Below are 18,085 nucleotides of genomic sequence, written 5' to 3'. Positions count from 1 at the left end.
ACCTTGCCTTCACGCTTAAGGTCGCATCTTGTCCTTGCACGAAATGTGTCTCTAGTCTTCTCAGTGTATATGCAGTTTGGGTGCCAATAACTTTGTATTTAAACTTTATTATGTTGACTTAGGTTAAATATTGGCAATGTAGGGTTCCAATACCCGCCTCGTCAAAAAACCAACATCAACCGTACACCCCTTCTTACCATTTTTGTTTCTATTTTGTTTTTTCAGTGTAAGGCTAGTATGCGATGCGAGATGCACGAGATGATTCAAGTTTTTTTTGTTAATTACCATTGATAAAAATGGAAAAGCCACCAAAAGCCTGCCTTCGTCTCTGGCCTTGAAAGGCCTTCGTCTCTGGCCTTCAAAGGGGTTACACAGGAAGAAATGCCATTGGCATGACCACCTTTGTGTGTCAAGAGTACACGTATGTATTGTTTTTGGTGGGAATATACAAGGATGAAGAAAAGGGGGAACAGAAATTAGCATCACTATCATCTATGGCTATAAACAAGACGCGCATCGGCCGAGACTCCCTCTAGCTGAAACCATTTTGGACAAAATTTACTCTCGTGATTGAGGTTTATATGTTACAAAGAGGGCAGGGGTACACAAGAATTAGTCATCCTGGTCGACTCTCATCACTAGGTTGAAATTTCAAAATATTGGCCTTCTTTTTCAACCCTGTTTTCTAAGAGGCCTTCAAAATAGTGGCCTTCTTTTTCAACCCTATTTTTCGAGATGCCTTCTCTAGAAAGTTTGAAGGGTTTGGATGCCCTTTGAAGGCTTCACTGTCACTGTCGCTGCTAGCTGCTCGACTCTGATGAGCAGCAGACAGTGGCAGAATCCGCGAGCACCATTTTAATGTGGTGTGGAATGGACTGTCACGCCGTTGAGTCGCATCAAAAGAGGGTCCCTGCTGCCTTGGAGTCCGCGGGCACGATGGGAGAACGGTCTTTCTTGGAGACTGCAGCAGCGGAGCGGCCCAATTGGTAAGCCACCCGTTGGTGGAAGAGCACGCCGTTCTCTCGCTGCTCCAATGGTGTACGCAGAGTCTCCTGAATCGACGCCTCGATGTCCGCGTAGTAGCCTGCAGAGTTGCGGTAGAGCTCAAACACCATGCCGAGCTGCATGTCGTGCGAGAAGCTTCCCGCAAAGGCGGCAAGCACGCTGCATATCGCTGCCAACATGCCCAGGTTACTGATGCCGAGCCCCATGCTGCTCAATCCATTCAGGACGGCGGCCGATGCGGCGAACATTGGCGCGGCCACTGCCAGGCACTTGTTCACATTGACCAGGTTCTGCGCCCAGCTGGTGTAGGTCTTGATATCGGAACTGCGTAGAAGGGCGGCCACATGCTCCAAATCGCTGGTGGCGTGTCCGTCCCAACCGTTGGACGTGGTTCCGTCGTTGATAAATATTGTCGACTCCGTGTTGCGATCGTCGGCGGGGGGCGCTCTAAGCACAGGAGGGGCCACTTTGGCGGGGAATTTCTCGAGGCCGCCGGGGGTCAGGGGCATGGGGTAAGCCTTGTCGAGAGCCTCGAGCCGGCGCCGAGAGTCCCGCAGTAGCAACGGGGTGTGCTGCCTGAGATGGGGAGCCACCTGCAGCGCGTAGTCCACGTCGCTGGCCAGCTTGCGGAAGAGGCGGGCGGCAGTGCGCTGCTCCTCCGCCAGTTGCGACGGCTGGAACTGGTTGATGACGGCCATCATGGCCGCGCAGCCGGCATTGAGCATCAGCGCCGGCAAGCTCAGGCTCAGGCTATGGGCCTGCCCGTCCAGGCCACCCAGCAGGCACGCCGTCATGGTGGCCGCCGAGAGCATGCGCTGGAAGAGCTTATTCCAGTTGTCGCGCTGCTGAGCCAGGATGGCGTGCATCTCGGCTCTGTCACTGGCCGCATTGGCCAGCAGCCGCAGCTCCGCCACAAGGAATAGCTCCTCATCATCCTCCTCAGCTTTGTGTAGGCCCTTGTGGCTGTCCCAGAAACCCAGAGGGTCCGCCTTCATCGATGTATAAAAGGGCCGCTGCGGGGAAGAGCTGGTTGAACTGCTAGTGGCTGCATGATCATCATTTTGCAGTTCTTGCTCTGCCGACGGCACAAACATTGAGGCAGTTGATGGGGGGAGGCTCCTACGCCGACCGGAGCTGCTGCTTCTGTAATCAAGCAGCCTAGCACTACTCAGAGCTGTTGAATTACTGGCACCATGGCGTGCTGTGCAACCAAAAGCCTGCACAGCTGGCGACCCCTTCGAAACGCGTCGCTGCGGGCTGGAGAAAGCGGTGCTGCTGCTGATCTGACTAGTGACTGTGCCTAGATTACGCAAGGCCATGTACTGACGTTGGATACTTTGCAGTATCAAGGAGGTTGGTGGTGGTTGCTTGCTTGCAGCTTGTTGATCGCTCGGAGGAGAGGTAGCTGATGTGAGAGAGAGAGAGCCTTAAGATAGGTGTGTGGCTTCTTGTAGTTGTTGTGGGACGCCGATGGCCTGTGTTTTATTATATGTGCTCACTGCTGCGACTAGGCCTAATGTCAACGTTGAATGAGCCCGGCAGACCCAGTCGCATTATTAGAGCAGGTCCTATATTATGCAAAAGAGTATATAGCGAACGAGTCACGACAACATTGTTTCAAGTTTGAACTTTGAACCGAACTATCTTTTAATGGACCCCTCTCTCCCTTTCTCCGATCTCGTTCTGCTGGTCAATGCTATTGCCTTGTAATAATGTAGGCGCGTGTGCGTTCCTCATTTTAGCCTTGTAAGGCCCCGGTGTTTGGTAACACGACATAAATGTGTCCTCCTCTCTCCTGTATGACAATTTTACGTTTTGTTAACCCACTCATTTGGTGAAATTTTATTCACTTTTTCTTGTGGGAATTCCTTTTGGGAGCATAGTCTATAGACACTTGTAGGGTGTGAAATTCAAAACCTTTCTTTTGGGAGCACACTAGTAAACACTTGTAGGATGTGAAATTCGATAAGATTTCGAAGATGGTTCGAACGGTTAGGGATATGCTCCAAAGGGCTGGAAAGGTAATTGACTAGTTATTGTGACCACACATTTCCCTAAGAAATACGTATGTGGTGTATTATCCATGGGATGCAACTTGATGTGCGAGAGAGAGAGAGGCATTACGTGTGGTGCGACGATGTCTCGGATAAACGATAAAGGTAAATGGTTACCTAGCGATTTGCCTACATACTCGTTCGATAACACCTTTTATAATCAGCCCATGTGGGTCAACATTGATCCAATGTGTTCATTCCAGGATAAATCACATCACCAGGCCAAGATGTTTCGCTACCTACCAGCAAGAAGCTTATTCCCTCTCTGAACACTGTAAGCAAAATGCGTAATATTTCATGGATTTCACAAGCATAGATAACATTCCTCCTTTGACATAAAAATGTGTGTCTTTCTGAAAGAACATGTTTCAATCAAAATGTACTACCCACACCTTATATTTTGATCTTCTCACAAAAATGATAATTGTGCTTCTCAATATACAAGGGAAAAAAAAAGAACCTCGTGAATTTCTTCAAAAAGACAACAAGCCGTAGTAAATAATACAATATTTTCTTGTAAACTTCACAACTTTTGAATCTACATTGGTTCTTTGTTAGCTTTATGTGAAACTACATTGGTTGTTTGTTGGTCCTCAAAGCTTTATGTGTCCATCTCCTACTACGAATTGACTTGCTATCCTAGAACAATTTCTAATTTCCAATGTGTCCATTCTTTGGATCACATTGACCGTTTGGTCTCATCGAATGGATTTTAAGCCTTAAGTTTTACAATCCATTGGTGTGTCAAGAAAAAGGCAATGTTTAGTATGCCAAGTGTGTGGAACTAAGCCTTAATTATATGTTGCCCAAGATGTGATGGCAGCAGAAGACGATGCCAAGGCTTTCAGGTATACCGTGCAGCATCCTTGCTACATGGGAAGGCAAGGAGATGCATTTGATAACTTGAGTTCCAAAATCATGATTTTTTCAGAGACACATATACAGTGCATCGTTTTGCATAACATTGGCTAATCAATCACACGGCCTAAATTTAGCCTTATCAAAGCTTTTAAGTATATCATTTGCATTGCCCTATGCATATGGCAATCTAATGCACATAGTCAGATGCACAAAAAAAAACATGGTTTTTTACATGTTTATACAGTGCATCACTTATTATACATTATTATTGATGTCAATATACTGGACATGGCCTAACTTGGCATTTTATCTAAGCTTCTACATAAACCATGAATCGCTCTCTATTTAATAGAGGGATGCAGAGGATAACTCATACGCCAAACACATAATTTTTTGAGATTTGGGTATATGCTGCATCACTTTGTTAAACATTTGCCTTGCCTGTAGTACACCTTTAATCATCCCATCGGAAGTGATATATAAACATTGATCACTATGTTCATTCAAGGATAAATCACATAAGGATACGATAAATTAGACACCCAATACACGATTTTTTTAGGGTTTGGATATACACTGCATCGCATTGTTAAACATTCTCCTTGGTTATAATACACCTTTTATCATCCCACAGGAAGTTATATGTCAACAGATCACTATGTTCATTCGAGAATAAATCACATGAGCAAGCTAAAATGTTTGCTACCCCTACCAAAAAGCTTGCATCTTCTCACGATAGCTCTATGGTTAACCCCCTTAACAAATCCTTGTTGTTATTGCTTGAAAGCCTCTCTCATGCCTCATGAATGTTAAATTTTTCGATACTCCAGCTTCTCTAAAGCCTCCATTAAAGGCACTAATGGCACATTGTGTTAGCCATGTGGTTACTTGGTTCTACTCTTATCATCGACACATGTTCATAGTATAGGACGGTACCATCATTATTGGATGGGCGTGTATCTCTCCCTTCCCAATGCACCTACTGGCACCTTGTGTTAGGCACATGACTACTTGCTCTACTCTTATCATCAACACATATTGATAGTATAGGTAGCTAGTTTCTTTTTCAGTTTTAGTTTTCCCATGTATCAATATTTTCATGCAGATATTGTAACTTTGTTTGTTCTCATATACCCATTTATTGGGTCAAAAAAGACTAGCATGAAATCCCATACATTAGCTAATGGAATCAAGGCTTTGCCAACTATGCACCAATATGTACAGACAATTGCTGAAGGTGTTCTTAGTGGTTAAGGATAAGATCCATAGCTAGGTGTGATTTTAGACATAGATGAGATGTGGGGCTCCAAAATACAAGACATACAAAAATTTGAAAGAGCATAAAAGGGAACAAAAGAAGTTGCAAGAGGTAGTCCAACTACATTTCGAATTAGAAAATTACTTAGAGCTGCTCTTTTGAGCTTAAAACAACCCACCCAACTCACTTGCACTTATAACTATCACTTCCACTCTCACTCGTAACTCACATATATGTGCACATTCATAGACACTCTCACTCTCTCTCATTTTTCCATAATCAAAGAACTTATAATGTTAAAAGTCTTTGTCTTAAAAAGTATCACATATTTTTTGCTACAGAGACTACCATCTTTTGATTTTTATGGAGTCATTAAGGGTTCTTAAATTTATGCCATACCACCTTTAAGTGAGAAGGCCACGTTTTGGGTTCCATACCTCGCTACCGATATGGAACTAGTATCTTTAGACCTCTATAAGATACCTTGGAGTGAAATTTTAATGTTTGGGTAGGGCGTGCAAAAATCCATGATTTTGGTAGAAATTTTGCCTCAAAATGTCTTTTTTACTTATCCATAGGGATGCAACTTGATGTGCGAGAGAGAGAGAGAGAGAGAGAGAGAGAGAGAGAGAGAGAGGCATTACGTGTAGTGCGATGTCTCGGATAAACGATAAAGGTAAATGGTTACCTAGCGATTTGCCTGCATACTCGTTCGATAACACCTTTTATAATCAGCCCATATGGATCAACATTGATCCAATATGTTCATTCAAGGATAAATCACATCAGTAGGCCAAGATGTTCACTACCTCTACCAGCAACAAGAAGCTTATTACCTCTCTGAACACTGCAAGCAAAATGCATAATATTTCATGGATTTCAGAAGCATAGATAACATTCCTCCTTTGACATAAAAATGTGTGTCTTTCTGAAAGAACATGTTTCAATCAAAATGTAATACCCACACCTCATATTTTGAGCTTTTCACAAAAACGATAATTGTGCTTCTCAATATACATGGAAAAAAAACTCGTCAATTTCTTCAAAAAGACAACAAGTTGTTGTAAATAATATAATATTTTCTTGTAAACTTCACAACTTTTGAATCTACATTGGTTCTTTGTTAGCTTTATGTAAAACTGCATTGGTTGTTTGTTGGTCCTCAAAGCTTTATGTGAAACTGCATTGGTTGTTTGTTGGTCTTCAAAGCTTTATGTGTCCATCTCCTACAAATTGACTTGCTATCCTAGAATAATTTCTAATTTCTAATTTCAAATGTGTCCATTCTTTGGATCACATTGACCCTTTGGTCTCATCGAATGGATTTTAAGCCTTAAGTTTTACAATCCATTGGTGTGTCAAGAAAAAGGCAATGTTTAGTATGCCAAGTGTGTGGAACTAAGCCTTAATTATATGTCGCCAAATATGCGATGGCACAAAACGATGCCAAGGCTTTCAGGTATACTCTATAGCATCCTTGCTACTTGGAAAGGGAAGGCGATGCATTTGATAACTCAAGTTCCAAAATCATGATTTTTTCAGAGACACATATACAGTGCATTGCTTTGAATAACATTGGCTAATCAATCACACGACCTAAATATAGCCTTATCAAAGCTTTTAAGTATACCATTTGAATTGCCCTATGCATATGGCAATGCAATGCACATAGTCAGATGCAAAAAAAAAACATGTTTTTTTACATGTTTATACAATGCATCACTTATTATACATTATTATTGATGTCAATACTAGACATGGCCTAACTTGGCATTATCTGAGCTTCTACATAAACCATGAATCGCTCTCTATTTAATAGAGGGATGTAGAGGATAACTCAAACACCAAATACATGATTTTTTCATATTTGGGTATATGCTGCATCACTTTATTAAACATTCGCCTTGCCTATAATACACATCTTTGTCATCCCATCGGAAGTTATATGTCAACATTGATCACTATGTTCATTCAAGGATAAATCACATGAGCATAGGATAAATTAGACACCAAATACATGCTTTTTTGGGGTTTGGATATACACTGCATCGCATTGTTAAACAGTCTCCTTGGTTATAATACACCTTTTATCATCCCATAGGAAGTTATATGTCAACAGATCGTGCTATGTTCATTCAAGGATAAATCACATGAGCAAGGTAAAACATTAGGACATTTTGGAGGTCATTCATAGGGCCTTGTAAGAAAATCGTCGATTCTTATTTTCTCTCTCTAGAAAAAATCTTGAAATGTTAAAATAAAGAGAATGTAAAAGTCATAAAAGTGTAGTCTCTGAGCTAGAGAGGTAAATTTTCTCCTAGGCGTCCGTCTTAAATTTCGTTGGAACGTTCTTTGAAATGATACATTCAAAACTACAAGAATAAAGTTAGCTCAAGAGGATATTATTGCACAGAAGACAGTTTGGAGGGAATTAGAACCTTCATCTCCAATTTCAAAAGACAAATACAAGCCTTCTCTCACCACAGCCAGTCATATTCTTTCACTCTGCCTCAAATAGTATACTTACTCATTCCTAGAACACTCCAATGGAGAACAACCATGTACACACTCATTCTATTGAAGATTTTAATCATGAAAGCATTAAGATAAAGTACGATCTGCACATTGATCTAGATAGTGCATATGCGCCCATTCAAAAACGCAAAAGTGGACAACTATTGCTCTCATCAGCAGATGTCAAAGATCATATGAGGTTGTCACGGAAGCAACACATAGACCTTTGGTGTGATGGCTCCATCTATCCTATTGACCCCCATACTGCTTCACGTACTCCCTTTTCAAATCCCACAACTCTCTTACGTTTTGCAGGTGATGGCACCAAAGGCTTACTAGGATAATGCAAGTCAATTTCTTACATGCAAGAAAGAGAGAGGCATTATTCACAACACTTAGCAAATGAGCTTCTTGGCTTGTTTGGTGAATGCAAGACACAGAAAGTTAGATTGGAAGAACAAGAATGTCAAATCAACAGACTAAGAAGTGACCTTCGCCAAATATAGAGAAAAAGACACAATCATTGGACCGCGCATACAGAAAAGAAAGCTCAAAAACATCAAGAACTTGAGGCTCGGTTCTAGAGGCCTGAAGAAGAGAATCCAAGCCATAAGGTAAGATTGCACTCAATGCATTCCCATTCACATGTCTTTTATGTTAACAGTTAATATTATATTATTTTCTAGGCTTCTTTGTGATTTACATGTTCTCTATGTTAGTAACGAGTAGTGTTGTATTTGTAGGGTTGTCATACATCCTAACAAAGAGAATATTAATCCCAATCTTAATCCAACAAAGCAACTAAAACCATTCGTGACATCAAAAATAGCAAGAGAAATGATAAAAGAGAAGAAGTTCAAGGTGGTTCAACGAGATACAGTGGATGAATTTGTAACCAATAATATAGTTTCAGCTGCAGATATTCAATCCGCCATGGATTCAACTGGAGCAGTCGTAAGGGTTACAGTGCCATCCAAAAGTCAGTGTCATCATTCCTTGAGGCCAAAGGCATTAAATCAAAGCTACTTCCAACACCTACAAAAGTTTGGAGACATAGGGAGGAATTAAACACAGAATAGCTTCACTATGTTGGTCACTCATGCCACATTGTTGGAGAGTTTAAGGGAGAAGGTGGCAGCATATTCTACAATGAACACCAATATATTCATGGACTTGGAGCTCTTGCAAAAGAGAATGGTGGAGTTCTATAATATTACATTTGAGGAGATAGGAGGTGTACTTCAGTTTTGGCATCAAGCTTGATGAGTGCAAGATTATCAAGGAAAAAAAAATGGAAAGGGTCACAATAACACTTATGAATAGGGCTCTTTGTAATTGCAGTAGAGATGATCCAAAGTATTTTAGGGTGTAGTCCGAGACGAACATCTGGTGGTGGCTAGGTTCATTTGAGGTCATGTGCGCTTTTTCCGCACAGGTCGTAGTAGCTAGGGACTTGCCGAACACCATATGCAAGCCACGAAAGACTGCAAGCATACAACCAGGAAAGCAAGCTCAAACAGAATGCAAAGGTGTGTCACTCACTTCTCAAACCGCTGTCGTGATGGATTCCCGCATCGTAGTGAAGAAGGAGCCGCCGTCGCCGCTCTACCACCTCGCCGCCGTCGTGCCGCTACACAGCGCTCGATCGCTCTCTCACTCTCTCTCTCTCTCTCACTCTCTCTCTCTCTCTCTCACACACACGCAGGAGAAGGAAACCAAGAAGATATGGCAAGAGCACTCTTGTATTCACAACACATGAGAATGAGGATTTTAGGGTTACATTTGACTCTTATAGGTGACTTAACCGTTCACACATGGGCGCCCATACATGGCCGACCGATCCTAACCCTTACCCTGCTGATATTCAAGGTGCGCCTCTCATCGGCGATCACCCAATCCCTTTATCCTTAACATATGGTGCCGCCAAGCCCGGCCCATGACTCAGAATATTTAAATTAACATAGTACGTCTCAATGTCCATCATAGGTTAACATGCCCCCCTTCCTGATGTAGAATCCGTCCATGGAAGCTATGGTATGGTAAGCTCGATAGGGTTGTTGTGGTAGACCGTCTGCAAAACAGGGAAGTAGAGTGAAAGTATGCTAGAATTCAAAAGATATAAAGTGTATAAATTCAAGCATGTTAGACCACAATGGATGTTGCTATGAGACTTAGTTTAAGGGGTCACATGAATGAGCTAGTGTAGCAAATTAACAGGAGTTTAAAATTATTGAAAGTAAATCAAGAGTTAGCAAGGTGTCAAAGGTTAATCAAGGTTTATAACTGGCCTAAGTCAAGGAAAATAACCAAGCTTAATAAATAAACAGATGACCACACTGTGTCTAATCTAAGAACAAGTTAATACCGTGAGCCTAGGGACACAAGAAACATCAGAGTTACAGGAGCCTTTTGCCTTTATTTTTTTTATGCACGTGACAATTTTTACACATAATGGTGACCTTCCTAAGGCAAAACTAACATCGATCCTGGTACCATGTTTAACACAAGGCATTATCCAGGAATCTATTAGTTCACCTTAGGCAAGGCTACCCCCTACCAACCAAGGCATCGGTCTGGAGTAGAATACTCCTCGCCTACCAAGTATCAATAAGGCGATAGGCCAACATTAAAGCACATCATAAACTTGTATTGCCATTTATTGTAGGCTTTTTTTAATATAAATTTATTTCTTTTGATCTTCGCTCCTGAACTATAATTTGTCTTGCATCCTTTCGACAAAGGGGTAAAAGCTATGTCCTAGAGGTCAACACACACATGGACAGGTGTCAAAAATTAAGATGGTTTGACCCTAGACCTAAGACAATCGTATTCCAAGGTTAACTAAAGACGTCATGCTGCTTAGGAATATATCCAATAAAGTTAAGCTCATTAATGATTTACACTAGCACGTCAAGCAACTTCAAAAACTAAGTAGTACATTGACAATTTCCATGTGGTCATGCATTATAGTTCATGCAATTAATTGAACAGTAAAAACGAAAGAGAGTGGGTATGGAAGAATTACACCTATATTTTGGAGATCTCCTTGATTCGATGAGAAAAATGCCTGCAATTTGATGAGATATTTATGTTATTGCGGCTATCTCAAGACTTGAAAGCGAACCCACCTCAAACTTTTCCACCTGTACAACCAACTAACAAGCGCTATACCTCGAGAGGCACATCAGTGTGAAAATTTAAGACTCGTTTAAGGAATCCAAACTAGAAAAAACTTGAAAACACTAACCTACCTACCAGTCACCACACTACTACTGAGGATACGGTAAGAGGATGTTGTAGAGTCTTGGCTCTAGCCCTAAGGCTAAGCCTCTATCTGCATCATCCAAATAAATAAAGTCAACCTCAGTAGTGCCATGAGTTTCATCCGTCCATTCATCATTGTTAGATATTTCCTGTTCATTTTTCCATCCACATAAACTCATCAAGAATGTAACCATGCGAGGATAGTCATCTTGTGGAAAAGGAAAGCATTGGATTATCGGGGATATGTCCTCTACGGAGTAGGGGTCGGTCATGGTCAATAGGCGAATTAGCCATTCTAATTCCTCAACATTTTCCTCTCTGGCTAGTACATCTATATGATCCCATTCAATTTCAATTACAGGATAGCACATGTGAAATATCTGAGAAAGGTACAGATGATACCTCTCACCAAAGGTGGGAGTGGATGAAGTGTATGATGATCGTGCATCTGCCATATCTGCAAACACAGATATAGCATCAGTAGGTTTATGACAGGTCAATCTAGTTCTTGATTGTATATACAGATATTTCTGCTCTTAACATGCTCTTACTTTTTTTTACTATTTTTTGCTTTTCTTTTCTTTTCTGTGTATGAAGCTATATATATACATCCCCTTGAATTTGGCAATTACATGGTCAGGGGAGAAGGTTAAGGAGGAAGCATTAGAATGTCGAGCGTGAGTACATGCTCCCCCTTTCCTTGGGTAGATCATATTTTTTGCAATGATGTTGCAGCCTCTTGGAACCAATTTGTCCAGCGGGTCATAGGTTGTGATGTGGGTAGATAGCTTTTTATGACCCTTGTGGTTACATCCAATTGCAAAGATGTTAGTGTACGCTCCCATTGACGAATGGAGGAAATGGTTTTCGATGATACTATTACAAGGGGAGACGTAGACTCATCGGTCTTTTGTTGGTTGTTGACAAGAGTAGGTGTAGAGCATGTAGAAACTTCTATATTAACGTGTGCCTAGCATGAGGAGCTAGAAGCTTCATGTGGCTCCCCCCTTCCTGAGCTAGGTGGTAATGATCGATATCGTTTGGGAATCCAAACTAACTCTGGAAGAAGTGGTGCGGAGCACTCTGTTACCTTTCCCTTACCACGGTCTTGAATTGTCATTGGGGTGGCAACAATTGGTTTGCAAGGTTTTACAGGTGATGTAGAGGGATTCAGCTTATGTTTAGGGACCCAAATTTGGTCGTTCCCCTCGTAGTACCCTTGGGCTACTAATAATTTTTTAGGGATCCATCGTGATGTTACATTGCTCTTTCTCGGGTGGGTAGTGATAAAAAACAGAAGCAGGATGAAACACACACAAGAGAAGCAAACCCTAATCCATATCCATCAATCATAAAGAAGGAGAGAAGCCATAGTCACCATCTCTCTCACACACACAAAGGAGAACACAACATAGTGTTATGTCATACTACAAAGTAAACCTAATGTAATGTCCACACCACACATGACCAGCTGGACGCGGTCATAAACACACCACACGATATCTATCTACCATACTGTCACTCTGTCAGCACCCATGTGCTATCCTCCAGCTGTATACGAGCTTGACATTTCAACACTCCCCCTCAAGCTCGACATGTCCATCTCTAGGACTCCCAATCTAGTACGGAAATACTCGAACTTATCCTTACCAAGTGCTTTGGTAAAGATATCTGCAACCTGCTCATCTGTCTACACATATGTCAAATCAACATGCCCATCTAGCACTTTCTCTCTGATGAAGTGATAGTGGACCTCAATATGTTTGGTCCTGGCATGATAAACTGGGTTGCTAGCAAGCTGAATACTACTCATGTTGTCACAATGAATGACAACTCTCATATCACTCTGTAACCTGACATCATCTAGCAACTTCTTCAACCACATAGCCTCACATGCAGCTATGGCTGCTCCACGATACTCTGCCTCTGTGGTAGATAAAGCAACTGTAGGTTGCTTTTTACTGCTCCAACTCATAGCTCCACTATCAAGGCTGAAAACATAGCCACTGGTAGACCTCCTGTCATATGCACTACCAGCCCAATCTGCATCTGTATATCCATAGACATGCATGTCTTTTCCTGCCTCATAGAAAAGACCATAATGCACGGTAGTTTTGACATATCTCAGAATCCGTCTCACAGTATCCAAGTGAGGTTTACGAGGACTCTGCATAAACTGACTCACCAAACCAACTGCATAACTGAGATCTGGCCTCGTAATGGTCATGTAGATAAGGCTACCAACCATTTTCCTGTACATGGTGATATCATCAAGCTCATCACCCAAATCAGCCCTAAGCTTCATGTTTTGCTCTAATGGTGTCAACATTGGTTTGCATGCTGTCATACCATACTTTGCCAGCATGTCGAGTGCATATTGCCTTTGCACCAAGCATATACCCTTGCTTGTTCTAATCACCTCAATGCCAAGAAAGAACCTTAAATCACCAAGGTCTTTCATATCAAACTCTTTGCATAAAGAGGCCTTAACCTCATCAATGCCTTTCCCACAATCACCTGTGATAATCAAATCATCAACATAAATGACTATCATCACGATACCATCATGTGTCTTCTTCACATAAAGTGAAGAGTCTGCATTTCCAACCACAAATCCAATACTGACAAGATATCTGCTGATCTTGTCACTCCAAGCACGAGGTGCTTGCTTCAAACCATAGATTGCTTTCTTTAACCTGCAAACAAGAGTAGGATATTTTGGATGTACATATCCTTCTGGCTGTTCCATGTACACCTCTTCTTGTAGTTCACCATTCAAGAAAGCATTTTTTACATCCATTTGATGTAAAGCCCAACCTTTTTGTGCTGCCAGTGCAATGATAGACCTCACTATAGCCATCTTAGCCACTGGGCTGAAAGTTTCATCATAATCAAGACCATAAGTTTGTGCATATCCTTTAGCGACCAGCCTTGCCTTATGTCTCTCTAGGCTGCCATCTGACTTGCACTTTACCTTATACACCCATTTGCAACCAATTGCATTCTTTCCTTGAGGTAACTCAGCCAATTCCCATGTATCGTTTTTGTCCAAAGCATCCATCTCTTCATCCATGGCTTTCTGCCATACATGCTCTGCAATAGCCTCTGTATAGCATGTAGGTTCCACATGCTTCACCATAGATGTCATGTATGCATAGTGCATAGCAAAATCTCTATATGTCAATCTTTCCACTGGATATCTGACTCTCTGGGATCTCCGCAATGCATACGGGTCACTCTGTACACCTGTAACACGAGCATGTGGTGGCACATATCTGTCCTGCCTAGCACCAGGTGTGCGTAAAACAGGTATGCCGAGCTCCTCATCCAAACTCTCAGAACTAGATGACTCATAACCTGTGATCCCAATTCCTTCGACTTTCTTCTTGCCTTTATCCATAGCACTACTCCCAGTGCTCACGCTCTCATGCCTCAAACGTCCTGACCATGGACGTACACTGCTACTCTCAGCTTCTGCTGCTGGCCCAGACATAGTAGTAGAACTAGAACTTGCTTGTGATGGCAAGTTCACAGGCACATTAGCCTCAAGTGTGTCAATGACTCCCTCATCTTTTGCTTTGTACCAACTAGCAAGCTCATCAAACACTACATCTCGTGAGATGACTACTTGTCTAGTTTGAGGGTTATAACATTTGTAGGCCTTTCGATCCTGTGCATATCCAACAAATACACATTTCTCTGCCTTAGGATCCAATTTCCATCTTCTTTCATCAGGCACATGAACATAAGCTACACATCCAAAGACTTTGAGATGTCCAATGTCTGGCCTGTAACCTGTAAGCCGCATCTCTGGCGTGCTTCCATGAATGGCTGCTGTAGGTGTTTTGTTCAGGATATACACTGCAGTAGCACATGCTTCTGTCCAATAGTAATCTGGCATGCTCTTTTCATTGAGCATTGCCCTTGCCACTTCACATATGACTCGATTCTTTCTCTCAACCACACCATTCTGCTAAGGTGTATACCTGCATGTCAACTGTCTCCTTATCTCATGCATCCGCAAGAAATGCTCAAAAGCTTGTGAGGTGTATTCACCACCTCCATCTGTTCTCAGACACTTAATCCAACAGCCATATTGTTTTTCTACAAGAGCTTTGAAATCCATGAATTTTTCCAGCACTTCACTCTTCTCTCTCAAAAAATATATCCATGTCATCCTGCTGAAGTCATCTATAAATGTTACATAGTATAGACTGCCTTTGATAGATGGATTTTGTGCTGGGCCCCATACATCACTGTGCACTATCTCAAGTGGTCTATTACTCATGTTTCCTTCTCTAGGAAACCTCAACCTTGCCTGCTTTCCAAACTGACAGGCTTCACAAACATGCATATGTCCATCATATTTGACTCGAGGCAATCCACTGACAATGCCTCTTGTTTGCATGTTCTTTAATCTCTGTATATTGACATGTCCAATCCTCTTGTGCCACATGTCAATGTCCTGCACAATCCCATTGCTCTTTGAAAACATGGCTGAGCTCAATTCTGGTATGCCTGCATCCAATTTGAACAACCTTCCTTCCTTCTTGCCCTTGGCAATCAATCTACAACCATGCTTAAAGTCTTCCACAAAACAGCCATTCTCATTGAATCTTACTTGTAATCCCTGCTCAACCATTTGGCCTACTGATGCCAAATTCTTTGTGATGGATGGTACATATAACACTTCTGACATATTCTTCACATTTCCATCATGCATCCTCAAAGGCACACTGCCAACATGTGTTATAAGATAACCATTTGTATCCAATGGTTGCATCTTCTCAAACCACTCACCATGACATGTCATGTGGTTTGAGGCACCTGAATCCATATACCATGACTCATCTCCAGCATTCTGAGAATCCATTGTCCCCATAACATGCTTCATTGCAAAAAGATGATTTGAACTCCCATCATTGTTACTGGTAGATGCATAATTTCCATGTTGTGGTCTTCCATTCCTCACATCATTCTGCTTTTTGTAATAATCTTTTGCCATATGTCCAAGTTTGCCACAATAGTGACATTCAATCCCATTCAAATTTTGTTGAGGACCTTGCCATCGTCCTCTACCACGAGCACCTGTTCCAAATCTCCCCCTATGGGATTGAAATCCACGACCTCCACGTGATCCAAATGATGACTGTGAATTCTGAAAATTCTGATTTGATTATGGTTGAGTAGACCTGTCATTCCAACCACGTCCTCCACGGCCTCGAGGGGTAAATCTCCCCCTGCCTCGAAAGCCTCTAGATGAGTAAAAAGCCTGATTCCTTGCATGCTCATCATTGCTTGACGAGGATGCACCACCTGTAACACTCATACCACCAAGACCAAGCTTCAATTCTTCCACAATGAGCAATGACACAAGCTCATTAAAGTCTGGCATTCCTCCCAACCTTACTGAGATGGAAGTATCAAAAGATTTGTATTCTTTGCCTAAACCACGCAATGTGAGAGCAACCAAATCATCATCATCCATTGGGGCATGGATTGATGACAAGGAATCTGCATAACCCTTGATTTCCTGAACATACTCATGTATACTCCGATTCCGTCGTGTTACACTGTGAATCTGTTGCTTTAGTTGTATCTTCCTTGCACCAGTGTTTGTCTCATACATTCGGCACAATATATCCCATGCTTCTTTCGGTGTATCTGCATCTTGGATGTGAATAAGCAAGGCATCTGTTACACATATGGAAAAATAATGCAACACCTTCGAAGACCGCTCTACCCATTGCTTGTGAGCCAGTAACTGAGCATTATTTGGTTGAGGAGGTAGGTATGGCTCAGGGTCTTCCTCCGAGACGAGACTCCATAAACCTTTGCCTTTCAAAAAACTCTTCATTCGAAACTTCCACACTTGAAAGTTAGTGCGATCAAGCTTCTCTCCAACAATCTGTATCGGACCATCTCCCATTGTTGCAAAAATATAGTAGATGTACCCCTTTGACAAGTTGTATGCCGGACCTGTAAAGCTTCAAATCTCTCCAAATCACATCAAATGCTTGCAAATTGTGTGCATTAACATCCCACAATGATTCACCAACAATGTACACTCGATCAAAGTTGAAACCAAATGATACTCCTTCACAAAAAAAATTTTGGTTTTTTTCTCGCGAGTAATTTCTAGCCAATAACCAGTCAAGATTATGCTCTAAATCCTTCAAATCTTGTCCAAATTCAATGATTCAACTTGAATTGGCTTCCCAACACATTGCTCCAACATATCCTAGAAGGGTTTGATCAAATTCTTCAAGATGAATGAGAACCACCAATTTTTGTAGCTCCCTGGTTTGCTTTTTTCTGCATCTGTCAGGTACCACCTCTCACTAAAAATGCTCTATCTCCTTCAAATCTCATCCAAATTCAAAACTTTTTGAATCAAAAGTTAAGCAACTCATAGGACTCTACTTGTACCAAAGGAATTAGGCCAATTTGATATAGACAAGGATGAATGCCTTGATTAAAACTGCTCTGTTTCTGGACAAACTTTCTGCAAACCTGCACACCTCTGATAAATCACTTCAATGAGCTCCAAATACATCAAATGAGCTGCAACCAAGCATCACAAGGCCTTAGCAATGTCTTTGCTAAACTCCCCAAGCTTTGAATGGCATCAAATGGACTAGTAATGAGTGAATGGCATGAATTCTATTCAAACTGTCTTCAATTCTGCTCCAGAATGCGCCGCCTGCTCCTGAGGGCTGTAGAGGAAGGGCAAATCACAATTGAGTTGATAGGATGCTTAGCAATGACCTAATCTACCTTGTGCTTGAAGGGTTTGGCTCAATTCTTCCTCTAGATCCTGCAATCGATCCTCCACGGGGGGTATGTCCACTGTTTTTGTGAAAAACTAGAAACTTTTGCATAAGTTCACTTCCACTTGATTTTCCTCAAATCTGTATGCATCAATCTGCTTCAAGATTCTATATGTTGCTTGTGCCCACTTTGCTAATACATGTGCTAGTTCAAATACACGTGCCTTTGTGTATACATTTGCCAAGAGTACATTCACTTCAAGCTTTCCATGAAAGCTTAGAGAAAAACGAAAAATTTTCTGCTTGCTTTATGCACTTCAATCTTCACTGAACCTGCTCTTTGGCACCTGCAATCCACT

The 18,085-nt window shown here is 41.8% G+C and overlaps 1 protein-coding gene across 1 annotated transcript; it reads right to left on the bottom strand.

Annotated features, from left to right (window-relative positions):
- Positions 1 to 262: 262 nt before the first annotated feature.
- Positions 263 to 2,455, bottom strand: LOC147627407 (putative F-box protein At4g22030). The gene has a single exon (XM_086816049.1). It carries the CDS (start codon positions 2,322 to 2,324, stop codon positions 897 to 899), a length of 1,428 nt encoding a protein of 475 aa, XP_086672175.1. The 5' UTR covers positions 2,325 to 2,455; the 3' UTR covers positions 263 to 896.
- Positions 2,456 to 18,085: the final 15,630 nt, after the last annotated feature.

Source organism: Cibotium barometz, chromosome 21 (genome assembly GCF_041138505.1).
Source record: "Cibotium barometz isolate CiBa-2024 chromosome 21, ASM4113850v1, whole genome shotgun sequence".
NCBI lineage: Eukaryota > Viridiplantae > Streptophyta > Polypodiopsida > Cyatheales > Cibotiaceae > Cibotium > Cibotium barometz.
The sequence above is the reverse complement of the archived record's forward strand: the minus strand, read 5'-3'. Positions and strand labels throughout refer to the sequence as shown.